This window comes from Anolis sagrei, chromosome 5 (assembly GCF_037176765.1).
Source record: "Anolis sagrei isolate rAnoSag1 chromosome 5, rAnoSag1.mat, whole genome shotgun sequence".
In the NCBI taxonomy this organism is placed as follows: Eukaryota; Metazoa; Chordata; class Lepidosauria; order Squamata; family Dactyloidae; genus Anolis; species Anolis sagrei.
Genome location: NC_090025.1, coordinates 617,808 through 643,723, shown reverse-complemented (window position 1 = coordinate 643,723; position 25,916 = coordinate 617,808). Strand labels below are relative to the sequence as shown.

The 25,916-nt window shown below is 47.4% G+C and overlaps 1 protein-coding gene across 1 annotated transcript in view; it reads left to right on the top strand.

Annotated features, from left to right (window-relative positions):
• The window catches only part of ATP6V1B1 (ATPase H+ transporting V1 subunit B1), an 82,155-nt gene that overhangs the window by 6,918 nt on the left and 49,321 nt on the right, over positions 1 to 25,916 (top strand). The window contains exon 2 of the mRNA XM_067468368.1: positions 21,401 to 21,456. Coding sequence (XP_067324469.1) covers positions 21,401 to 21,456 — 56 coding nt within the window. The remainder of the gene's footprint in view (positions 1 to 21,400; positions 21,457 to 25,916) is intronic.

The window sequence follows — 25,916 nt, the reverse complement described above, 5'->3', positions numbered from 1 at the left end:
AAGGCCACACTGCTCCTAATGGGCCCAGGCAGCGAGGGGTCAGGGGCCGGCCGCGTGGGTCAGGGGAGCCCCTCTCCCTCCGCTGACAAGGCCCCTTCCCTCCCTCCCCAGAGGAAGCCGGGCTGCCTTTCACACCAGGCTCCTCCAGCAAAGGCAAAGGCAAAGGGAAGGGAAGGGGAATCAAGCGAGGGGGGAGGCGAAGGAACAGAGGCGTCCCTAGGTAATTTTCAATGGCAAGCAAACAGTATTTTGGCGCCCCCCCCCCCAACCAATTATTGATATATTTATTTATTTATTTATTTATTTACTGTACTTGCATACCGCAGTTTCTCAGCCTAACTGGCGACTCAACGCGGTTTACAACAAAATACCAAATACAATAGTCAACAGTATACAATTTAAAACCATAAAAACATAATACACGATATTGGTACATCAATAACAATCCAATGCATCTCCTGACTAAAATCGTGGTCCAGTTTCGTCATCCATATTACCAATCCTTAATCATCAAATTCATTGCACCAAATTAACCGAATGCCTGTTCGAACATCCAGGTTTTCAATCTTCTTCGAAATACCATCAGCGAGGGGGCTGATCTTACCTCCATGGGAAGGGCGTTCCAGAGCCGAGGGGCCACCACAGAAAAGGCCCTGTCTCTCGTTCCCGCCAGCCGCACCTGTGAAGCAGGCGGGATAGAGAGCAGGGCCCCCCCAGAAGATCTTAGGGTCCTGGCTGGCTGATAGGCAGAGATACGCTCGGATAGGTAGGTTGGGCCAGAACCGTTTAGGGCTTTATAGGCCAACGCCAGCACTTTGAATTGAGCCCGGTAGCAGATCGGCAGCCAGTGGAGCTGGTGCAGCAGAGGAGTTGTATGCTCCCTGCGCTCCGCTCCTGTTAGTATCATGGCTGCCAAGCGTTGGACTAATTGGAGCTTCCGAGCCGTCTTCAAAGGCAACCCCACGTAGAGAGCGTTGCAGTAGTCTAGACGGGATGTAACCAGAGCGTTCGTCGTGGGAGTTCTGTGTGCCGTATTTGGTTCAACTCCATCCTTGGTGGAGTTCAGAATGCTCTTTGATTGTAGGTGAACTATACATCCCAGTAACTACGACTCGCATATGTCAAGGTCTATTTCCACCTCAAGAGTGCCCCTGGGCAAAACCAACTCTACTGCAAATGCTTACTTTGCGTAATAGGTTGCTGAGGCTCCCCCCGGACTGCTAGGGCTGTTGTGAGCGGAGGGGGGGGGGCGCTCCTCAAGTGGTGGTCGAGGGGCATTTGCAGAGGCGCGTCTGCACCCCTGGCAAAAAAAAGTGTTCTGCGACCGCTTACTTTGCATAATGGACGAGCCGCCCCTGCAAAGGAAGACCCCCATCTCAGATCTCTCTCGGATCTCGAATCATAGAATAATAGAATCAAAGAGTTGGAAGAGACCTCATGGGCCATCATCCAGCCCAACCCCATTCTGCCAAGAAGCAGGAATATTGCATTCAAAGCACCCCTGACAGATGGCCATCCAGCCTCTGCTTCAAAGCTTCCAAAGAAGGAGCTTCCACCACACTCCCTCCGGGGCAGAGAGTTCCACTGCTGAACGGCTCTCACAGTCAGGAAGCTCTTCCTAATGTTCAGATGGAATCTCCTCTCTTGTAGTTTGAAGCCATTGTTCCTTGTCCTAGTCTCCAAGGAAGCAGAAAACAAGCTTGCTCCCTCCTCCTCCCTGTGGCTTCCTCTCACATATTTAGACATGGCTATCATATCCCCTCTCAGCCTTCTCTTCTTCAGGCTAAACATGGGCAGCTTTTTAAGCCACTCCTCATAGGGCTTGTTCTCCAGACCCTGGATCATTTGAGTCGCCCTCCTCTGGACACAATATTCCAGCTTAGAGTCAATCTCTCTCTTGAATTGTGCTGCCCAGAATTGGACACAATATTCCAGGTAAAGTGGTCTAACCAAAGCGGAATAGAGCATGGGGAGCATGACTTCCCTGGACCTAGACTCTATGCTCCTCTTGATGCAGGCCAAAATCCCATTGGCTTTTTTTGCCGCCACATCACATTGTTGGCTCATGTTTAACTTCCTCCCCACGAGGACTCCAAGATCTTTTCCACACGTCCTGCTCTCAAGCCAGGCATTGTCCCCCATTCTGTATCTTTGCATTTCATTTTTTTCTGCCAAAGTGGAGTATCTTGCATTTGTCACTGTTGAACTTTAGGCTTTGTCTCCAAGCAATGGAAGGCAACTCCCAGGGAACCACAATTTGCCAATTGCAACCCATTCAAGGGAGGTTCCAAGAACGTCTTGATGTTCAGGAAATGCGTCTATTAAAAGCATTCATTTGTATTTTTTTAGACAAGTATTGTTTTACTGGGGAAAATAAACACAATGGGAAGACACAGGCCTGTAGCGAGGGCGGGGTTTTAGGGGTTCAACCCCCCCCCCGAAATGTTTCAGATTTTTTTAAACAACCTGGTTTACTCATGAATTTTAACTGGTTAACCCAATCTCCCTGCTGCTAAGTCTATGAGATACAAAAAATCAAGAGTCCCTCCAGAACTGCAAGCACTATCTCAAGCAAATATTGGCAATGTATTCACACTGTCATTACTTGCAGCAAGAGCCGATGTAGTTGTTCTGGTACAGCTGTACCAGGAGCTCCAACTTTATTTGCTTTGCTTTGTATTAAATGTTTGCTTGCAGTCCTAGGTTTCTGGGACTCTGCAGATAGGTGGCTTTTTTTGGTTGCAGTCATAGGGCAAGTCACCTGTCTATCAATGTTAAGTTTTGGTCCCGCCCCTTGCTCAGGGCAATTGGGAAGGGAGCCATTTTTAGTTAGTCTCAGCAAGGTAAGCTTATGTATAGGATGTGTGCAAGCTTCCCCTGCACAAAAGCGTCAACCCTTAAGATCTTCCGGGGGAGAAAGGTCTTAAGAGTCTCCAAAGAATTTCCAGGAAAATAGCCCTAAAGACCAAAGAACTCCAGCTGGAGAACATCTACTGCCTTGCTGGTAGGTCCACTCGGCGTTTGAGACGCAGTTCGACCCGGTAGCGGAGCCCACATCAGTAAGGCTTAGATTACAGTTAGATTACAAAAGCAAGATGGTAGCAGGGTACAGTCAGCCTGGGAGAAGTTAAAAAGGGGATTTTCCTTTAAAGAAGAGGTTATTGAAGACAGTTGCCTGTCCTTCGTGGGCAAGATTAGGAATTCACCAGTTGCCTAAAAGCTTGGAATCATTTGCTTAACTTTACTGAAGACAAGAGAAGTTTCTGTTTGATTGTTCATTAATAGAAGACTTTGTTGTACTTCTCAAGCCATCTAAAGACTGTTTGTGGTGGAAACCTCTGAGAACTTCTCTTTAGGCCCCCTGGCTTCCCGTTGGGCAAAGGTTGCTCATCCTGTTCTAAAGACAATTATTTACAGGCCCAGCGCGCTACGGAACAGTAGTGAAGCAACCAAGTTGGGGGGGGGGGGGGGGATATTGAATGTTCTCATGAAGGAGGCCAGACTTGGTGGAGGTGGTTGACAAGGGCGGAGCTGCAGGCTATGGAAGGCTGCTCTGCCCCTGCTGTGCTCTTGGCTTCAGCGTGAGCTAGGAGGCAAGTTTCAACCCCCCCTTGTGAAATTTTCAAACCCCCGCCCCCTGAAAATTTCAACCCCTCCCGAATTTTTTTCCAGCTACGACCCTGGGAAGACAGTACGGATACAAATGACACAGCTACGTTCTAGTTTAACAAATTAAAAACAAAATTTGCTTTAGTTTATTTAGATTTTTTGTTAGGATTTTTGCTTTTAATTTGTTATTATTATTATTATTATTATTACTATTATTATTATTACTATTATTATTATTATTATTTCGGTTGCTTCTACCCTGCCTTTCTCACCTCGAAGGAGACTCAGGGCGGCTTACAAAAGCAAGATGGTAGCAGGGTACAAATAAAGTGTTGTTGTTGTTGTTGTTGTTATTATTATTATTACTATTATTATTATTATTAGTTCTTCAGAGAAAGTTTTGTAATAAGCAGCGGTAAAGCCATCAGGTCCTGGTGCCTTTCCGGTTTTTAATTTCTTAATTGCTAGTTTTATTTCATTTTCCATAATAGGACAATTAAATTCTTTTCTCTGTTGATCTGTTAATCTTTGAAGTTTCTGGTTACCCAGACATTTGGAGATATCATCTTTTTCAATCTTATCTTTTTTGTACAATTTTTTAAATAAAATTTGTACAAAAAGGTTTTATTATTTTTTATTAAGGAAGGAAACGTGAACCTCCCATCCACTGCCTGATGGTCTAGGCCAGGCATGGGCCAACTTTAGCCCACCCTCTAGGTGTTTTGGACTTCAACTCCCACAATTCCTAACAGCCGGTATCTCTCCTGAAGGAAACTCAAAGTGGCTTACACACAATTTAAAATACACAAATATGCATGGCAGGGGGTTGGACTAGATGTCCCATGTGGTCTCTTCCAACTCTCCTACAATTAGCCTTGCTCAGTTGGGTTGTTGTAACCTTTTCAGGCTATATAACCATGTTCTAGAAGCATTCTCTCCTGACGTTTCACCTGCATCTATGGCAGGCATCCTCAGAGGTGGTGAGGTCTGTTGGAAACTAGGAAAATTGGGTTTATATATCTGTGGAATGTCCTCAGATATATAAAGTTGGATCAGTCAGTCACTTCTGAGCAGGCAGCTGCACAGTAGGGCTGGGCGGTTTCGTTCGTTAATTTCGTAATTCGTTATTAAAGCTTACGATCCGATATTGAGCCATTTTGGAATAGTGTGAGGAGTTAAATAGTTTTGAAACAATTTTTTCAACTTATTTCGTAATTGTTTCGTAATTGTTTCGAAATTGTTTCGAAATTGTTTCAAAATTGTTTCAAAATTGTTTCAAAATTGTTTCAAAATTGTTTCGAAATTATTTTCGCATGCCTGGTGCAAGTTTTATAGTTGTTGTGTGTTTTATCACACCAACAGTCAACAACAGAGGGAGAGGGAAGCTTCAGAAGTTCCCCCTCTCCCATTTTGAGGGTTTTTCAGCATATTTTTAGCATATTTGGAGGTTTTTTTAGCATATTGCGCCATCGCGTCCGCCATGAACGAATCGATTCGAAATTTACGAAATTTCGTATATTTCGAAATTTTTAAAAGGAAAATTTCGGAATTCTTTAAAGAAACGAAACGTGATGGACCCCTTAAAAACGAAACAAATTTTTCCGTGGTTACCCAGCCCTACTGCCCTGCGGCCCTTGAGACCTTCTGGTGCTTCATTGGCACACGAGTCTCCTTGCAAGGCCTGCACTTGCTGGGCTCTGTTATTTATTTATTTATCGTGTCATCAGCAACCATTGTATTACAATTCTAACAGAGCAAAACAAACACACAGATTAAAAAGAAAAAAAAACCACACAGATTTTGCAAATTTGGTATTTGGTTAAATGTCCTTTGACCAGTCTCTGTCCCCTTGGAGTGCCTCTGGGGTTGCCGCAAGAAGGTCCTCCCTTGTGCATGTGGCAGGGCTCAGGGTGCATTGCAGCAGGTGGTCAGTGGTTTGCTCTTCTCCGCACTCGCATGCCGAGGATTCCACCCTGTAGCCCCATTTCTGAAGGTTAGCTCTGCATCTTGTGGTGCCAGAGCGCAATCTGTTCAGCGCCTTCCAAGTCGCCCAGTCTTCTGTGTGCCCAAGGGGGAGTCTCTCATCTGGTATCACCCATGAATTGAGGTGCTGGGTTTGGGCCTGCCACTTTTGGACTCTCGCTTGCTGGGGTGTTCCAGCGAGTGTCTCTAAGAAAACTATGTCTTGATTTAAGTCGTTGACATGCTGGCTGATACCCAAACAGGGGGTGAGCTGGAGATGTCTCTGCCTTAGTCCTTTCACTATTGGCTGCTTCTTCCCGGCGGATGCCAGGTCGTGCAATACCGGCTAAGCAGTGTAATTTCTCCAGTGGTGTGGAGCGCAGACACCCCGTGATAATGCGGCATGTCTCATTAAGAGCCACATCCACTGTTTTAGTATGGTGAGATGTGTTCCACACTGGGCATGCGTACTCTGCAGCAGAGTAGCATAGCGCAAGGGCAGATGTCTTCACTGTGTCTGGTTGTGATCCCCAGGTTGTGCCAGTCACCTTTCGTATGATGTTGTTTCTAGCGCCCACTTTTTGTTTGATGTTCAGGCAGTGCTTCTTGTAGGTCAGAGCACGGTCCAAAGTGACTCCCAGGTATTTGGGTGCGCTGCAATGCTCCAGTGGGATTCCTTCCCAGGTAATCCTCAGAGCTCGGGATGCTTGTCTGTTCTTAAGGTGAAAGGCGCATGTCTGCGTCAACACATTTCCCAGTCCTCCCTCCCTCCCTCCATCATCTGTGTGTGGCCCGGATTAGTGCGACTGGGCAACCTCTGCCAGGTCTGCTGTGCCGAGAGAGCACAATGCCCAGGGACAATGGATCCCCGGCGCAAGAAAAGGCGGCTTCCTCTCTTGGCTGGGCCTCTCTCGGCCTTCCTTCTGAGACCTCCAAGTCAGGGGCACTGAGTGAGCAACTATTTTTAGGCCAATTAAGGCGCCATTGGGGATGCTCTTCTGGAATGGCGCTCCACCTGCATTGTGCAAGGCCTGTGCCGACTGGTAACAGAGCGCAATGTTTGTGCATGAATGGTGCACAGCGGGCACTCCGTGGCACAATCGCAGGGGCTTCCCTCGCCTCCCCTTGCAGACCCCCATTCTGCAGGACCCACAAAAGCCCAGCAGAAAAAGGGATGCCGCTCTCTGCCACTCATAGACCGCTGACCAGGGTCACTGATGCAGCCAAAGGGGGGAAAATGATTGACTCATGGATTGGAAGAGTTTCACACATGTGAATTACATCACACTCATTTCATAGAATCATAGAATCAAAGAGTTGGAAGAGACCTCTTGGGCCATCCTCCAGTCCAACCCCATTCTGCCAAGAAGCAGGAAGATTGCATTCAAAGCACCCCTGACAGATGGCCATCCAGCCTCTGCTTAAAGGCTTCCAAAGAAGGAGCCTCCACCACACTCCGGGGCAGAGAGTTCCACTGCTGAACAGCTCTCATAGTCATAGAATTATTGAATCCAAGAGTTGGAAGAGACCTCTTGGGCCATCCTCCAGTCCAACCCCATTCTGCCAAGAAGCAGGAAGATTGCATTCAAATCACCCCTGACAGATGGTCATCCAGCCTCTGCTTAAAAGCTTCCAAAGAAGGAGCCTCCACCACACTCTGGAGCAGAGAGTTCCACTGCTGAACGGCTCTCACAGTCAGGAAGTTCTTCCTCATCTTCAGATGGAATCTCCTCTCTTGTAGTTTGAAGCCATTCTTCCCTTGCGTCCTAGTCTCCAAGGAAGCAGAAAACAAGCTTGCTCCCTCCTCCTCCCTGTGGCTTCCTCTCACACATTTATACATGGCTATCATATCTCCTCTCAGCCTTCTCTTCTTCAATTTCACTCTAATTCTCTTCGTTCCGTCTTATGGAGTCCTGCGGTTTGCAATTTAGGAAGGACATTGGTCCAGGTTGTTGTTGTTGTTGTTGTTGTTGTTGTTGTGTGCCTTCAATTCATTTCCAGTTTATAGTGACCCCAAGCCAAGCCTCCCATGGGGTGTTCTTGGTCAGATTTGGCTGGGTGACCCTGATGAAGCCACACGCTCTCAGCCTCAGAGGAGAGCACAGAGGAGAGCATCAACCTTGCCAGGAAAACGTGACATCCTAGCCATCTTTAAATCTTTGAAGTCACAGAGAAGATGGAGCTTCATTTCCTGGTGCTCCAGAACCAAGGACAGGAACCAATGGGTTCAAATTGGGAGAATTTGGTCTAAAGATTAGGAGCAACTCATTGGTGGTAAGAGCTGGCTGGGAGTAGAATAGTCTGCCCCAGAGAGTGCTGGCCCCTCCATCTTTGGAAACCTTTCAATGAAGGCTGGGTTGGCATCTTTGGGAGGTGCCACAGTTGTGTTTTCCTGCATGGCAGAAGGGGGCTGGACTGTATGACCTTTAGGGTCCACAGTGGTATGAGTCAGTGCCTGAAGATGGATGCTCTGATGGGTTGAAATGATCCAAAGAAGTGCTTTGATGGGTACAGGCGCTCCAGATAGATGTTCTGATGGTTCAAACATTCTGGATGGATCCAGATGTTCCAGATGGTTGTATTGATGGTTCTGAATCACCCTGAGAGATCCAAGTGCTCCAGATAGATGCGCTGATGAGTCCAGTTGCTCCAAATCAATGCTCTATGGGTTTGAATCATCCTGATAGATGTTGTGATGGGTCCAAATCAACCTGATGGATGTTCTGATGTGTCCAGATGCTCCTGATGAATGCTCTTATAGGTCAAAATGATTGCTCTGATGGGTCCGATGGTCCAGATGGGTTCTCCAATGGGTGCAGATGCTCCAGATGGAAGATCCGATGGTTCAAAGTTGATATGCTCCAGGTGGTTGTGTGGATGGGTCTGAATCAGTCTGATGGATGCTACAGTGGGTCCAAGTGCTCCAGATAGATGCTGTGATGCCGGATGCTCCAAATAGGTACTCTGATAGGTCCAAATGCTCCCGATGGATCCATATGCTCCTAACTGGTGCTCTGATGGGTGCAGATGCTCCAGTTCAATGCTGTGATGGTTTAGATGTTCTAGATGAGTCCATATGCTCCAGGTGGTTGTGTGGATGGGTCTAAATCAATCTGATGGATGCTATAGTGGGTCCAAGTGCTCCAGATGGATGCTCTGATGCCGGATGCTCCAAATAGGTACTCTGATAGGTCCGAATGCTCCCGATGGGTCCAGATGCTCCAAATTGGTGCTCCGATGGGTGCAGAAGATCCATTTTGATGCTGTGATGGTTTAGATGTTCTAGATGGGTCCATATGCTCCAGATAGTTGTGTGGATGTGTCTTCATTAATCTGATGGATGCTACAGTGGGTCCAAGTGCTCCAGATGGATACTCAGATGGGTCCAGTTGCTCCAATTGGATGCTCTGATGGGTCTGATCAACATGATGGATGCTCTGATAGGTCTGAATGCTCCTAATGGATGCTCCAGACGGATGCTTTGTGGTTCAGATGTTCTAGATGGGTTCATATGCTTCAGATGGTGGTGTGGATTTATTGATTTATTGCATTTCTATACCGCTCTTCTCACACCTGGGGGGGGGGGGGCACTCATGGCAAAATGGCAAATATTCAATGGTGAACATGCATACAAAAGCAATATATAGCCTAACTAATCAGTCTGATGGATGCTCCAAGGGGTCCAAATGCTGCAGATGGGTCTTCTGGAATGCTCCACGTGCTGCAGGTGGATGTGCCAGAGAGGCCAACCTGGGATGTCGTTGCGCCAGGTGTCGGCATGTGCCAGGGATTCCCCCACACAATCAGAGAGCGCTGTGGTTGGCCTGGGAATGTGCCGCATGAGGCTTTGGGTGTGTTTGCCCCCCCCCCCCCCGCGCTCTGGCCCGGCCATCCCTTTGGGGTTCACGCTTGGCTGGAGGCGTCCTCCTTGGCCCCCCTCGGAGTCACATGACGGTGCAGGTGTGTATGGGAACCTCGTCCGGCTGCAGCAGTGGGCCCTAATTAGTGGCATAGTGCGCAGCCCCCCGCCGGGCCTTTCTCTGGCCCCAATCGGCGGCCCGGACGGGTCCGATGTGTTTGACAGTGCTGCACAAACTGACACATCGCACAATGGGACCGGTTGCATAATGGGGAGCGGGGAACAGGATGGGGGGGGGGAGAGAGATGGGGGAGGGGGAGACCCGGCCCACCGCCAGGGACCGTCGAGAAAGTTTGTCCGCTTGGGATGGAGTTGTAGTTTGCAAGATCCCACCACATTGAGCCATTAATTCACATGACAGGAAAGAAGAAGGTTGGACTAGATGGCCCCAGAGGTCGCTTCCAGCAATAGGATTCTATTATCGTTATCTATATATATATAAATGCTCTGTGCATAATGAGTACCTTAAAAACAAAAATACTACTGGGCCAAATGACCCCAAATTTGGCAACAAAACTCCTCACAATCCAAGGAGTGACCATCGCTGAAAAAAACCCCACAAAAATACCTTTAAATTCAAAATATTACTATATTAAATAGACTCATAGAATAGAGTTAGAAGGGACTCTACCGTAGTATTGTGGGAGAACAGACAGGAAGGAAGGAGAGAAGAAAAGAGAGAGGGAAAAAGGGAAGGAATGTAAGAGGGAAAGAGGGAAGGAAGGAAGGAAAGAGAGAAGGAGGGAGGGAAAGAAGGAAGGAGAAAAGGAAAAAGGGAAGGAATGTAGGAGGGAAAGGGGGAAGGAAGGAAGGAAGGAAAGAGAGAAGGAGGGAGGGAAAGAAGGAAGGAGAGAAGGAAAAAGGGAAGGAATGTAGGAGGAAAAGGGGGAAGGAAGGAAAGAGAGAAGGAGGGAGGGAAAGAAGGAAGGAGAGAAGGAAAAAGGGAAGGAATGTAGGAGGGAAAGGGGGAAGGGAGGAAAGAGAGAAGGAGGGAGGGAAAGAAGGAAGGAAAGAAGGAAAAAGGGAAGGAATGTAGGAGGAAAAGGGGGAAGGAAGGAAAGAGAGAAGGAGGGAGGGAAAGAAGGAAGGAGAGAAGGAAAAAGGGAAGGAATGTAGGAGGGAAAGGGAGAAGGAAGGAAGGAAAGAGAGAAGGAGGGAGGGAAAGAAGGAAGGAGAGAAGGAAAAAGGGAAGGAATGTAGGAGGGAAAGGGAGAAGGAAGGAAGGAAAGAGAGAAGGAGGGAGGGAAAGAAGGAAGGAGAGAAGGAAAAGGGAAGGAATGTAGGAGGGAAAGGGGGAAGGAAGGAAAGAGAGAAGGAGGGAGGGAAAGAAGGAAGGAAAGAAGGAAAAAGGGAAGGAATGTAGGAGGAAAAGGGGGAAGGAAGGAAAGAGAGAAGGAGGGAGGGAAAGAAGGAAGGAGAGAAGGAAAAAGGGAAGGAATGTAGGAGGGAAAGGGAGAAGGAAGGAAGGAAAAAGAGAAGGAGGGAGGGAAAGAAGGAAGGAGAGAAGGAAAAAGGGAAGGAATGTAGGAGGGAAAGGGAGAAGGAAGGAAGGAAAGAGAGAAGGAGGGAGGGAAAGAAGGAAGGAGAGAAGGAAAAAGGGAAGGAATGTAGGAGGGAAAGGGAGAAGGAAGGAAGGAAAGAGAGAAGGAGGGAGGGAAAGAAGGAAGGAGAGAAGGAAAAAGGGAAGGAATGTAGGAGGGAAAGGGAGAAGGAAGGAAGGAAAGAGAGAAGGAGGGAGGGAAAGAAGGAAGGAGAGAAGGAAAAAGGGAAGGAATGTAGGAGGGAAAGGGGGAAGGAAGGAAAGAGGCACAGAAGGAAGGAAGAATACAAAGTAGAAAGGAAAAGGGGAGGAAAGGCAGGAAAGAGGTAAAGAAGGAAGGAAGGAGAAATAAAAAGTGAAAGAAGGAAGGAAACAAGGAGGGAAGAAAGGAGACAAAGGAAGAAGTAGAGAAAGGGGGAGGGAGGGAAGGAAGGAAAGAGGGAAGGAAGGATGAAACCAAAGAGCAAAAGAAGGAATGAAAAAAGAGGTAGAGTAGGAAGAAAGGAGAGGAAGGGGAAGAAAAAGGAGGGAAGGAATAGGTAGATAGGCTCTTTCATAATAGTCCAGATTATGAAAATTCTTACTATAGGCCACAGCAACGCGTGGCAGGGCACAGCTAGTTATTATTGTTATTATTATCATCATCAGTTAGGGCTGGATGGCTATCTGTTGGGGGTGCTTTCATTGTGCATTTCCTGCTTGGCAGAAATAAGGGGTTTGGGCTGGATGGCCCTTGTGCGCTCTTCCAAATATGATTCCATGAGAATTCTACAGTGTACACGTACTCTTTGGCCTTGGAAAACCACAACTCTCAAGATTGCATCTACAGCAGATGAAGCCAGGCCAAACTGCATTCATTCTACAGTGATGAGGCCGCTTTGGTTGACCATCACAACCCTGTTTGATTGACCACTGGACCAGGTTTTGACGCCATATTTGATTCCAGCATAATTTTGGCCTTCCTCTTGGCACATTTCCCTCTTTCGCCCTCCATTCGTGCCTCTTCAAATTCCGCAGCACTGCTGGTCACAGCTGACCTCCAGCTGGAGCACTCAAGGGCCAGGGCTTCCCACTTCTCAGCATCTATGCCAGAGTTTACACCATGCCTGGGCCAACTTGGGCCCTCCCTCCCTCCCTCCATCCTCCAGGTGTTTTGGACTCCATCTCCCACCATCCCTCAGAGCCTCAGGCCCCTTCCTTTTCCCCTGAGGCTGTGAGGAATGGTGGGAGCTGAAGTCGAAAACACCCAAAGGGGAGGCTGAAGTTGGCCCGTCCCTGGTCTACGCTGTACAATTAACACAGTTTGTTTGTCACCACTTTAACTGCTATGGAAACAATCAGGCACAGCTAATCGCCTCTCCACAAAGGATTGCCCCAGGCACTGCCAGGTCACCAAATGCTAATCAAGGTGGTCAGTTGAAACATTCCCACCTAGCTCCAACAGACAAGGGTTCTTTGTCCCACCCTGGACATTATTCCACAGATATATAAACCCGTTTTCCTAGTTCCAACAAACCCCACAACCTCTGAGGATGCCTACCATCAATGCAGGCGAAACGTCAGGAGAGAATGCCTCTAGAACATGGCCATATAGCCCGAAAAAACCTACAACAAGGACATCTAATCACCTCTTAACAAAAGATTGCCCCAGGCACTGCCAGGCCATCAAATGCTAATCCAGGTGGTCAGTTGAAACATTCACACCTAGCTCCAACAGACAAGAGTCCTTTGTCCCACCCTGGTCATTCCACAGATATATAAACCCTTTTTCCTAGTTCCAACAGACCTCACTACCTCTGAGGATGCTTGCCACAGATGCAGGCGAAATGTCAGGAGAGAATGCCTCTAGAACATGGCCATAGAGCCCGAAAAAACCTACAGAACCCAGTGATTCTGGCCATGAAAGCCTTCGACAATATGATGAGGAAGGCGCCTGGGCGAATGAAAGAGAAGAGGAATGAATGGAAGGAGGAAGCAAAGGAAGGAAGAGTAGGAAGGAAAAAAAGCAAAGGAATAAGGGAAAAAGGAGGAAGGGAAGAAGAAGGGAAGGGAGAGCGGGCCCTTTGGAGGGGGTGGTTGGTGCTCCAGCGTGGGAATCCCGCACTTTGTGGAGGGTCCCTGAGGAAGCTGAGAAAGGGTCTTGGGAGCAATTAGTGCCTGGTGGGTGTCGCAGGTGGGCCCCCTCCCCCCTCCCCTTTTGTGCACAGGGTCAGTTTCCTCTGCTCCTTGCCCTCTTTGCCCCCCCCAACTCCTGGGCACCACAAGTGGCCCACAACGGGCAGGGGGAATTCCAGGGGGGCTCCAGGGGGGACACCTGGGGAGGTCCCTTGCTCTGCCTGCCACCTGCCTAGGTGTGGGACCAACCAGGTGCCCCTGCCTGCCTGCCTGCCTCATTGGGGGCAGCAGCTTCCCTTGCGCCTTGCTCATTTGGGGCCTCTGACTCCCCTCTCATCGGATGGGAGGAAGGAAGGAAGGAGAGGGGAAGGAAGGAGGAAGGGAAAAGATGGAGGAAGGAGAAGGAAAGGGAATAAGGAAGGAAGGAAGGAAGGAAGGAAGGAAGGAAGGAAGAAGGGAAGGGAAGAGGGAGGGAAGAGGATGAAGGAAGGAAGGAAGGAAGGAAGGAAGGAAGGAAGGAAGGAAGAAAGGAAGGAGGGAAGGAAGGAAGGAAGGAAGGAAGGAGGGAAGGAAGAAGGGAAAAGATGGAGGAAGGAGAAGGGAAGGAAATAAGAAAGGAAGGAAGGAAGAAGGGAAGGGAAGAGGGAGGGAAGAGGATGAAGGAAGGAAGGAAGGAAGGAAGGAAGGAAAGAAGGAAGGAAGAAGGGAAAAGATGGAGGAAGGAGAAGGGAAGGAAATAAGAAAGGAAGGAAGGAAGGAAGGAAGGAAGGAAGGAAGGAAGAAGGGAAAAGATGGAGGAAGGAGAAGGGAAGGAAATAAGAAAGGAAGGAAGGAAGAAGGGAAGGGAAGAGGGAGGGAAGAGGATGAAGGAAGGAAGGAAGGAAGGAAGGAAGGAAGGAAGGAAGAAGGGAAAAGATGGAGGAAGGAGAAGGAAAGGAAATAAGGAAGGAAGGAAGGAAGAAGGGAAAGAAAGAGGGAAGACAGAAGGATGGAAGGAAGGAAGGAAGGAAGGAAGGAAGGAAGGAAGGAAGGAAGGAAGGAAGGAAGGAGGGAGGGAGGGAAGGAGGGAAAGGATGGAGGAAAGAGAAGGGAAGTGTTGGGTTTCATCCCTGGAGTGCACAAGTCTCTCCACATGTGAGTCTCTGCTCATTATGAAGTTTGCTTCTGGTGCTCTGATGTATTTAGGGTGGAATCACCCCAACGGAGGGTTAGTTTTGAGCCTAGCAGCTCAGGTACCCCAACAGGAAGGAAATAAGGAAGGAAGGAAGGAAAATGGGAAGCAAAGAGGGAAGAGGAAGGAAGGAAGGAATGGAAGCTCCTCTCCTTCCCTCTGCAATTTCTCCTTCCTGCAAGAGACCATCCCCCTTCTCCCCCCCCCCCCCCATTTAATGGTCTGAATGGCTGTTTTTGGTGGGGCACCTAAGCACCCCCTCTCTCCTTTCTCTTCCCCTTCCCATCTTCTTTCATCATTAAATGAAGGCCTTCCTCTACCAGTTGGCCAGCTATGACTGGAACCCCATGGGATCAGCTGGATTGCCTTAAATCGGGGACCAGTATTTGGTCATGGGTGTGATGGGTCTGCTCCAGTTGGGACTCCCATGAAGTTCAGCCCAAAGGACCCTGAAGCCTTCGTCTTCCCAGTTGGCCTCTCCTTCCTCTGAGGGGATTCCTATTCCCTTCATGGGCAAGACCCAACTGGGCTGGGAATGGTCCTGCCTCAACAGGGTGGGCTCGGTCTGCAAAATAGGAGCCTAGTGCCTAGATCTAGGGAAGTCCTGCTCCCCATGCTCTATCCTGCTTTGGTTAGACCACTTTACCTGGAATATTGTGTCCCATTCTGGGCACCACAATTCAAGAGAGAGATTGACTCTAAGCTGGAATACTGTGTCCAGAGGAGGGCGACTCAAATGATCAAGGGTCTGGAGAACAAACCCTATGAGGAGCGGCTTAGGGAACTGGGCATGTTTAGCCTGAAGAAGAGAAGGCTGAGAGGAGACATGATGATAGCCATGTATAAATATGTGAGAGGAAGCCACAGGGAGGAGGAGGGAGCAAGCTTCCTTTCTGCTTCCCTGGAGACTAGGACGCAATGGAAGAATGGCTTCAAACTCCAAGAGAGGAGATTCCATCTGAACATGAGGAAGAACTTCCTGACTGTGAGAGCCGTTCAGCAGTGGAACTCTCTGCCCCGGAGGGAGTGTGGTGGAGGCTCCTTCTTTGGAAGCTTTGAAGCAGAGGCTGGCTGGCCATCTGTCAGGGGTGCTTTGAATGCAATATTTCTGCTTCTGGGCAGAATGGGGTTGGACTGGATGATGGCCCAGGAGGTCTCTTCCAACTCTAGGATTCTAGGATTCCATGCATCTACACCAGGCAGGGCCAACTTGGGCCCCTCCTCAGGCCCCTTCCATTTCCTCTTAAGCAGAAAGAAAAGGAAAGGAAGGAAGGGGCCTGAGGCTGTTAGGAATGGTGGGAGTTGGAGTCCCAAACACCTGGAGGAAGGGCCCAAGTTGGCCCATGCCTGGTGGAGACACACCATTGGTTAACACCCCTTTGCAAAACTTTAGCATCTTTGGGCAAGGCGTGAATGGCGGAGAACACAGAAGGGGATGCGGAGGGCGAGGGCCGCCTTTCCTCCCCCTGTTTGGCCTCCGTCCAGGGATTATTACGGCCTCAATGACATTTCAAGACGCGCAAAGCTAACCTTTCACCCAGGCACTCTGCTGCTGCGGAGGCAATGAAGCCGACACAATTTTGGGGGAAACTTGTGAGAGGTGTGTGTGTGTTGTGTGGACCAGGGTGCACTCCCAGGTTAGTTGCACATTTTTACCAATGTGGATGAGCAGGAGGAATTGATGTGAGACAAGCAATGGGGGGAAATACTGCATCCAAACCTGGAGAAAAGGTTGCTGGGCTGGAAGGCAACATTATATAGGTTGTTGTAGGGTTTTTTGGGCTATATGGCCATGGTCTAGAGGCATTCTCTCCTGACGTTTCATCTGCATCTATGGCAAGCATCCTCAGAGACCTCCCAACCTCTGAGGATGCTTGCCATAGATGCAGGCAAAACGTCAGGAGAGAATGCCTCTAGACCATGACCATATAGCCCGAAAATACCTACAACAACCCAGTGATTCCGGCCGTGAAAGCCTTCGACAATACATTCAACATTATATAATTGTTTTTTTAAAAAATACCTGTCCCCCCTCCCAATATAATTTGCATATATGAGGAACAGGGAAGGGCACAAGGGTGGATATAGAACAGGGGCAGTTTGAGCATCTTACATCTTTGGACATCTTCCATATTTCGCGTCCAATGCCCAACTTCATTCATTCCGCAGTGTGGATGTGTCCCACAAGGCACAAAAGCACAAATTGGGCAACTTTCCAGGCTGCTTTGGCTTCTTCTTCTTCATGGGACAAAATATATATACAAAAACCAGGCAGATGTTTCTTGTTTTGTTGCTTTTCATTCATTCTGGGAGTGGGCTTCCCTTCTGCTGCCCTGGAGATCAGGACAGAATGGCTTCAAACGACAGGAAAGAAACATGAGGAAGGACTTCCCGCCTGTGAGAGCTGTTCAGCAGTGGAACTCTCTGCCCCGGAGTGCGGTGGAGGCTCCTTCTATGGAGGCTTTGAAACAGAGGCTGGATGGCCATCGGTTGGGCATGTTTTAAATGTGATTGTCCTGCTTCTTGGCAGAATGGGGTTGGACTGGATGATGGCCCAGCAGTTCTCTCCCAACTCAACATGAGGAAGAACTTCTTGACTGTGAGGGCTGTTCAGCAGTGGAACTCTCTGCCCCAGAGTGTGGTGGAGACTCCTTCTATGGAAGCTTCTAAACAGAGCCTAGATGGGGGTGCTTTAAACGTGATTGTCCTGCTTCTTGGCAGGATGGGGCTGGACTGGATGATGGCCCACTAGGTCTCTCCCAACTCTAGGATTCAATAATTTCTCATGCATTGTCAATAAATCAATAAACCTCGAATGTTAAAGAAGAGCCAAACCTAAATCAGAAAGAGAGGGTGCTCCTCCTTTTTGCAGAAGGAACCCCAGGGAACATCTCCAGGTCTTGGAGGTTGTGTCACTGAGGACACACACAGGCCACGCAGGGGTTTCAGGGCAGGCACATCACCCTCAAAAGGAAGACTACAAGAGAGGAGATTCCATCTGAACATTAGGAAGAACTTCCCGATTGTGAGAGCTGTTCAGCAGTGGAACTCTCTGCCCCAGAGTGTGGTGGAGGCTCCTTCTATGGAGGCTTTGAAACAGAGGCTGGATGGCCATCTGTTGGGGGTGTTTTAAATGTGATTGTCCTGCTTCTTGGCAGAATGGGGTTGGACTGGATGATGGCCCACCAGGTCTCTCCCAACTCAACATGAGGAAGAACTTCTTGACTGTGAGAGCCGTTCAGCAGTGGAACTCTCTGCCCCGGAGTGTGGTGGAGGCTCCTTCGATGGAAGCTTCTAAACAGAGGCTGTATGTCCATCTGTTGGGGGTGTTTTAAATGTGATTGTCCTGCTTCTTGGCAGAATAGGGTTGGGCTGGATGGCCCATGAGGTCTCTTCCAACTCTTTGATTCTATGATTCTATGATTCTATGACTAGAAACCCCTTTGTGTTGTGGTTGTTGTTGACCCTTCCTTCCTTCCTTCCACGCCTTTCTTGCTGGCTTTGCATGTCTTGCACTTGCTTAATGCCCGCCATGTCTCACACATAGATGTCTCAGTTGGAGAAAGGAGAGAGAACAAAAGGGTGTTTGGACAGGAAAGCAAAGCAAGGAAGGAAGGAAGGAAGGCGCTGATGGTGATGCTCCTTTTTGCCGAAAGGAAGGGAGGAAGGAGCCCCAGGGAGCCCACTGCCTCTTCTTGGGTATTTAGGGCAAGCGGAGGAGAGAGAGAGAGAGAGAGAGAGAGAGAGGAGGAGACCCCTGCCCCTCCCTCGTCCCTTGTCCCTCTCCTCCGCTGGGCAGTGGCCTTTGCGGCCTCAGGAGCAGCAGGGGTCCAGCGGGGCCCGCTCTGCCCAGATGTGGGGGGCCCTCCCTGGGGTCATGACCCTTACAGCAATGGTGGCTGGACCTGTCAGGCTCAATGCGGGTGATGGACCAGGACGGGGTGGGATCTGGGGAGGGGGCAATAGCAAGGCAGCAAGCAGGCAGGCAGGCAGGCTGGCCTTCCCAAGAGAGGGAAGCAGGAGAAGTAAGTGGGAACCGCAAACCAAAGTAAAAATAGAGATGGAGAAACAACAACAACAACAACAACCTTTATTTATATCCCGCCTCCATCTCCCCAATGGGGACCCGGGGCAGCTTACATGAGTCCAAACCCAGGCAACATATTACATAAAATAAGATACAACCAAAGCACAAAAAGGTGGAATTTGCAAAACAAAAACAAAAAAAGTGAGAATTGCAAGCCAAAAAAGTCCAGATCACAAAACAAAACAAAAGGGTGGAATTTGGGAAACTAAGCCAAAAAAAAAAAAAAAAGGAAAATAGCAAAACAAAAAAAAAATGCAAATTACAAGTTGAAAAAGTCCAGATCACAAAACAAAACAAATGGGTGGAATTTGGGAAACGAAGCAAAAAAGGGGAAAATAGCAGGCAGGCAGGCTGGCCTTCCCAAGAGAGGGAAGCAGGAGAAGCCGAGGTGGCGTGGCCAAAGAAGTAAGTGGGAACCGCAAAACAAAGTAAAAATAGAGATGGAGAAACGACAACAACAACAACAACAAACTTTATTTATATCCCGCCTCCATCTCCCCAATGGGGACCCGGGGCAGCTTACATGAGGCCAAACCCGGACAACATATTACATAAAATAAGATACAACCAAAGCACAAACAATACCTAAAACATATAAATACAGTAAGCAAAGTAAAAATATAATACAAAATCATTCACAATCACAATGACAATGAGCGGTCCACATCACAAAACCAAAAGGTAGAAATGGCAAAACAAAATAAAAGTGGGAATCTTAAAACAAAACAAAACAGTGGGAATCACAAAACAGAATAAAAGTGGAGGTGGCAAAACAAAACAAAACAAAAAGTCCAGATCACAAAATAAAAAGTGGAAATTGCAAGCCAAAAAGAAGTCCAGATCACAAAACAAAAAGGTAGAAATTGCAAAACAAAATAAAAGTGGGAATCTTAAAACAAAACAAAACAGTGGGAATCACAAAACAGAATAAAGGTGGAAATGGCAAAACGAAACAAAAAAAAGCCCAGGTTACAAGACAAAAAAGTGGAAATTGCAAAACAAAAACAAAAAAGTGGAAATTGCAAAACAAAAACAAAAAAGTGGAAATTGCAAAACAAAAACAAAAAAGTGGAAATTGCAAAACAAAAACAAAAAAGTGGAAATTGCAAAACAAAAACAAAAAAGTGGAAATTGCAAAACAAAAACAAAAAAGTGGAAATTGCAAAACAAAAACAAAAAAGTGGAAATTGCAAAACAAAAACAAAAAAGTGGAAATTGCAAAACAAAAACAAAAAAGTGGAAATTGCAAGCCAAAAAAATCCAGATAACAAAACAAAACAAATGGGTGGAATTTGGAAAACGAAGCAAAAAAAGGGAAAATAGCAAAACAAAAAAGTGAAAATTGCAAGTTGAAAAAGTCCAAATCACAAAACAAAACAAATGGGTGGAATTTGGGAAACGAAACAAAAAAAGGGGAAAATTAGCAAAACAAAAAAAGTGCAAATTGCAAGCCAAAAAAGTCCAGATCACAAAACAAAACAAAAAGGTGGAATTTGCAAAACAAAATAAAAGTTCAAATCACAATATTTAAAAAGCGGGAACTGCAAAACAAAGTAAAACTGGAGATGGAAAAACAAAACAAAAAAAGTCCAGATCACAAAACCAAAAGGTAGAAATTGCAAAACAAAATAAAAGTGGGAATCACAAAACAAAACAGTGGGATTCACAAAACAGAATAAAGGTGGAGATGGCAAAACAAAACAAAAAAAGTCCAGATCACAAAATAAAAAAGTGGAAATTACAAGCCAAAAAAGTCCAAATCACAAATCAAAACAAAAGGGTGGAGTTTGCAAAACGAAGCCAAAAAAGTGAAAATTGCAAAACAAAAAAGTGAAAATTGCAAGCCAAAAATGTCCAGATCACAAAAAGGTGGAATTTGCAAAACAAAATAAAAGTTCAGATCACAAAACAAAAAAAGTGGGAATCACAAAACAGAATAAAGGTGGAGATGGCAAAATAAAAAAAAGTCCAGGTCACAAAATAAAAAAGTGGAAATTGCAAGCCAAAAATGTCCAGCTCACAAATCAAAACAAAAGGGTGGAATTTGCAAAACGAAGCCAAAAAAAAAAAAAAATGAAAATTGCAAAACAAAAAGTCCATATCACAAAACAAAACAAAAAGGTGGAATTTGCAAAACAAAATAAAAGTTCAGATCACAAAATAAAAAAGTGGGAATTGCAAAAGAAGACAAAACAACTCCAGGTGACAGACCAAATCAAAATCTACACTGCAGAATGAGTGCAGTTTGACAGCCCTTTAACTCTCTTGGCTCAATGCCGGGGGGATCCTGGGAGTTGTAGTTTCCCAATGTTTTTAGACTTCCTTGCTTCTTGTGGAGAGTCCCTTCTGGCAACAGGGCTTGGGGGCCCACCACCACGGTGCTTGTTGGAACCTGGGCCAGGCCTCGGGCCAAAGGGATGGATCCCAGGGCGGGGGCACTCGCTCTTTCCTGCTTATGCGCATGGCTTGTACTGTGATGCTGTGGTTGGTGATCAATGTATCCTGCCATGACGAGAGCCATGTATAAATATGTGAGGGGAAGTCATAGGGAGGAGGGAGCAAGCTTCCTTTCTGCTGCCCTGGAGACTAGGATGCAATCTCCAAACTACAAGAAAGGAGATTCCACCTGAACATGAGGAAGAACTTCCTGACTGTGAGAGCTGTTCAGCAGTGGAACTCTCTGCCCCGGAGTGTGGCGGAGGCTTTGAAACAGAGGCTGGATGGCCATCTGTTGGGGGTGCTTTGAATGCAATTGTCCTGCTTCTTGGCAGAATGGGGTTGGACTGGATGGTCCACAAGGTCTCTTCCAACTCTCGGATTCTGTGATTCTAGGTCTGTGATGGTGAACGTATGACATGCGTGTCAGCACTGACACGGATGGCTATTTTTGATGACACGCAGACACCACCAGAGCCCAGCTCTTGAGGGAGGCATCCTTGCAAGGGGATGTGTCCATAGGAAAGGTTGACCCTGTTCCTGCTTTTCTTCTTTCCACAGCTTACTGGACCGTCTGCGGAGTGAATGGACCGCTGGTGGTGCTGGACAACGTTAAGGTACATGGCAGGCTTGGGGACGGGGACGGGGGGGTTGTTCCTGAGATTTCCTGAGAAAAACATAAATAACATCTTTGTTCTAAGCAGAGAATGGGTCGAGGTTTCAGGTTTTCATTCTGCCACACCACGCGGCCCTTCCTTAGAATCTATGTTGTTGGCGGTTCGAATCCGGGGAGCAGGGTGAGCTCCCGCTGTTAGGCCCAGCGTCTGCCAACTTAGTAGTCCAAAACATGCAAATAAGAGTAGTTCAATAGGTACTGCTTTGGCGGAAAGGTAGATAACGGTGCTCCATGCAGTTCTGCCAGTGGCCACATGACCTTGGAAGTGTCTATGAACAACGCCGGCTCTTTTTCCTCGTGGACAACAAGTTAAACATGAGCCAACAATGTGATGTGGCGGCAAAAAAAGCCAATGGGATTTTGGCCTGCATCAAGAGGAGCCTAGTGTCTAGATCCAGGGAAGTCATGCTCCCCATGCTCTATTCTGCTTTGGTTAGACCACATTACCTGGAATATTGTGTCCAATTCTGGGCACCACAATTCAAGAGTGATGTTGACAAGCTGGAATGTGTCCAGAGGAGGGCAACTAAAATGATCAAGGGTCTGGAAAACAAGCCCTATGAGGAGCGTCTAAAGGAGCTGGGCATGTTTAGCCTGAAGAAGAGAAGGCTGAGAGGGGATATGATGAGAGCCATGTATAAATATGTGAGAGGAAGCCACAGGGAGGAGGAGGGAGAAGGCTTGTTTTCTGCTTCCTTGGAGACTAGGACGCAAGGGAAGAATGGCTTCAAACTACAAGAGAGGAGATTCCATCTGAACATGAGGAAGAACTTCCTGACTGTGAGAGCTGTTCAGCAGTGGAACTCTCTGCCCCGGAGGGAGTGTGGTGGAGGATCCTTGTTTGGAAGCTTTGAAGCAGAGGCTGGATGGCCATCTGTCAGGGGTGATTTGAATGCAATATTCCTGCTTCTTGGCAGAATGGGGTTGGACTGGATGATGGCCCAGGAGGTCTCTTCCAACTCTTTGATTCTATGATTCTAAATGGAGATGAGCACCAGAGTCCCAGAGTCGGACACAACTAGACTTAATGTCAGGGGAAAACCTTTACCTACATAAACACACACACACATGTATGTACTGTATATTCAATAATTTTATTGATGTCTATTTTTAATGTTTATTTTTGAGATTTTTGAGACGTGCCTTGCACGTGTGCCGAGTGAGAGCCCAGGCTTTGCCATGGCATCACAGCATTCTGGGTCTCTTCTTCTCCATTCTGGTTCAGTGCTCACCTCTCCTTAGTATTCGAGATACGAAAAGAGGGAAGGGGTTGCAAGGGCGGCCCCTCGCGGCCAGAGAGGGGCACTCCTCTGGAAAGGGGTCTGTGTTTTCTTTTCCGCTTATGCAGCTGAGGAGGAAAAGGAAAGGGCCTGCTAGGAATGGTGGGAGGTGAAGTCCAAAACACCTGGAGAGAAGGGCCAAGTTGGCCCATGCTTGATCTAGATCACTGTATCTCAACCTCAGGGTTGGCACCCCTGGAGGGATGTCAGAGGAGTCACCAAAGACCATCAGAAAACACAATATGTTCTGTTGGTGATGGGACTTCACCATATTGAGTATTTGTGCCAAGTTTGGTCCATATCCATCATTATTTGAGTCCACAGTGCCCTCTGCATGTAGGTGAACTACAACTCCAAAACTCAAGATCAATGCCCATCAAACCCTTCCATAGATGAACTATAAATCTCATCAACTACAACTCCCAAGTGTCAAGGTCTATTTTCCCCAAACTCCACCAGTGTTCACATTTGGGCATATTGAGTATTCATGCCAATTTCGATCCAGATCCATCATTGTTTGAGTCCAAAGCGCTCTCTGGATATAGGTGAACTACAACTCCCAAACTCAACATCAATGCCCACCAAACCCTTCCAGAATTTTCTGTTGGTCGTGAGAGTTCTATGTGCCAAGTTTGGCCCAATTCTATCATTGGTGGGGTTCAGAATGCTCTTTGATTGTAGGTGAACTATACATCCCAGCAACTACAACTCCCAAGTGCCAAGGTCTATTTTCCCCAAACTCCACCAATGTCCACATTTGGACATATTGAGTATTCGTGCAAATTTCGATCCACATCCATTATTGTTTGAGTCCACAGTGCTCTCTGGACATAGGTGAACTACAACTCCAGAACTCAAGATCAATGCCCACTAAACCCTTCCAGTATTTTCTGTTGGTTGTGGAAGTTCTGTGTGCCAGGTCTGTCCCAATTTTGTCATTGGTGGGGTTCAGAATGCTCTTTGATTGTAGGTGAACTATAAATCTCAGCAACTACAACTCCCAAGTGTCAAGGTCTATTTCCCCCAAACTCCACCAATGTCCACATTTGGACATATTGAGTTTTCGTGCCAAGTTAGGTCCAGATCCATCATTGTTTGAGTCCACAGTGCTCACTGGATGTAGGTGAACTACAACTCCCAGACTCAAGGTCAATGCCCACCAAACCTTTCCAGAATTTTTTGTTGATCATGGGAGTTCTGTGTGCCAAGGCTGGAGTCAGAATGTTCTTTGATTGTAGGTGAGCTATAAATCCTAGCAACTACAGCTCCCAAATGACAAAATCAACCTCCCCCCCAACCCCACCAGTATTCAAATTTGGGCATATCGGGTATTTGTGCCAAATTTATTCCAGTGAATGAAAATACATCCTGCATCTCCAATATTTACATGACAATTCATAACAGGAGGAAAATGTCAGTAATGAAGTAGCAACGAAAATAATTTTATGGTTGGGGGTCACCATTGCATGAGGAACTGTATTAAGAGGTCACGGCATTCGGAAGGTTGAGAAACACTGATCTAAATCCAGGTGTTTAGGACTACAACTCCCACAATTCCAGGAGGGAACGTATTAATCAGATCCACACAGGTCAAACTTGCAGAAGCAGAAGAAGGAAGGCTAACGGCATATGCAAATATAGGCCCTATGAGGAGTGGCCTAAAGAAATGGACATGTTTAGCCTTCAGAAGAGAAGCCTGGGAGGAGACCTGATAAGAGCCATATGTGAGGGGACGTCATAGGGAGGAGGGAACAAGCTTCCTTTCTGCTGCCTTGGAGACTAGGATGCAATCTCCAAACCACAAGAAAGGAGATTCCACCTGAACATGAGGAAGAACTTCCTGACTGTGAGAGACGTTCAGCAGTGGAACTCTCTGCCCCGGAGTGTGGTGGAGGCTCCTTCTTTGGAAGCTTTGAAACAGAGGCTGGATGGCCATCTGTCAGGGGTGCTTTGAGTGCAATATTCTTGCTTCTTGGCAGAATGGGGTTGGACTGGATGACCCACCAGGTCTCTCCAAACTCAATGATTCTAGGATTCTATAACTTCCTGACTGTGAGAACCGTTCAGCAGTGGATCTCTCTGCCCCGGAGGGAGTGTGGTGGAGGCTCCTTCTTTGGAAGCTTATAAACAGAGGCTGGATGGCCATCTGTCAGGGGTGCTTTGAATGCAATATTCCTGCTTCTTGGCAGAATGGGGTTGGACTGGATGACCCACCACGTCTCTCCAAACTAAATGATTCTAGTATTCTAACTTCCTGACTGTGAGAGCCGTTCAGCAGTGGAACTCTCTGCCTTCCCCGGAGGGAGTGTGGTGGAGACTCCTTCTTTGGAAGCTTTTAAACAGAAGCTGGATGGCCATCTGTCAGGGGTGATTTGAATGCAATATTCCTGCTTCTTGGCAGAATGGGGTTGGACTGGATGGTGGCCCAGGAGGTCTCTCCAAACTCAATAATTCTCGGATTCTAACTTCCTGACTGTGAGAACCATTCAACAGTGGAACTCTCTGCCCCAGAGTGTGGTGGAGACTCCTTCTTTGGAAGCTTTGAAACAGAGGCTGGATGGCCATCTGTCAGGGGTGCTTTGAACGCAATATTCCTGCTTCTTGGCAGAATGGGGTTGCACTGGATGGCCCATGAGGTCTCTTTCAACTTTCGGATTCTGTGATTCTAGGTGCTCCAAAACATAAACAAAGAGCAAACTCCAAATACAAAACGTTCCGTGTCCCAAGCGTTTCAGAGAAGAGATGCTCAACCTGAATTGGGCCAATTAGCCACAGCATCAGCAGAATGTTGCCAATGTGATCCAAAAGTCCCCTCTTCAGATAGTGTATTCCACATCCAAAAATGTCACTTTCTTCATCCGGATCTACCATGGCATAGAATCATAGAATCCTAGAATCAAAGAGTTGGAAGAGACCTCCTGGGCCATCATCCAGTCCAACCCCGTTCTGCCAAGAAGCAGGAATATTGCATTCAAAGCACCCCTGACAGATGGCCATCCAGCCTCTGTTTCAAAGCTTCCAAAGAAGGAGCCTCCACCACACTCCCTCCGGGGCAGAGAGTTCCACTGCTGAACATAGAATCCAAGAGTTGGAAGAGACCTCCTGGGCCATCATCCAGTCC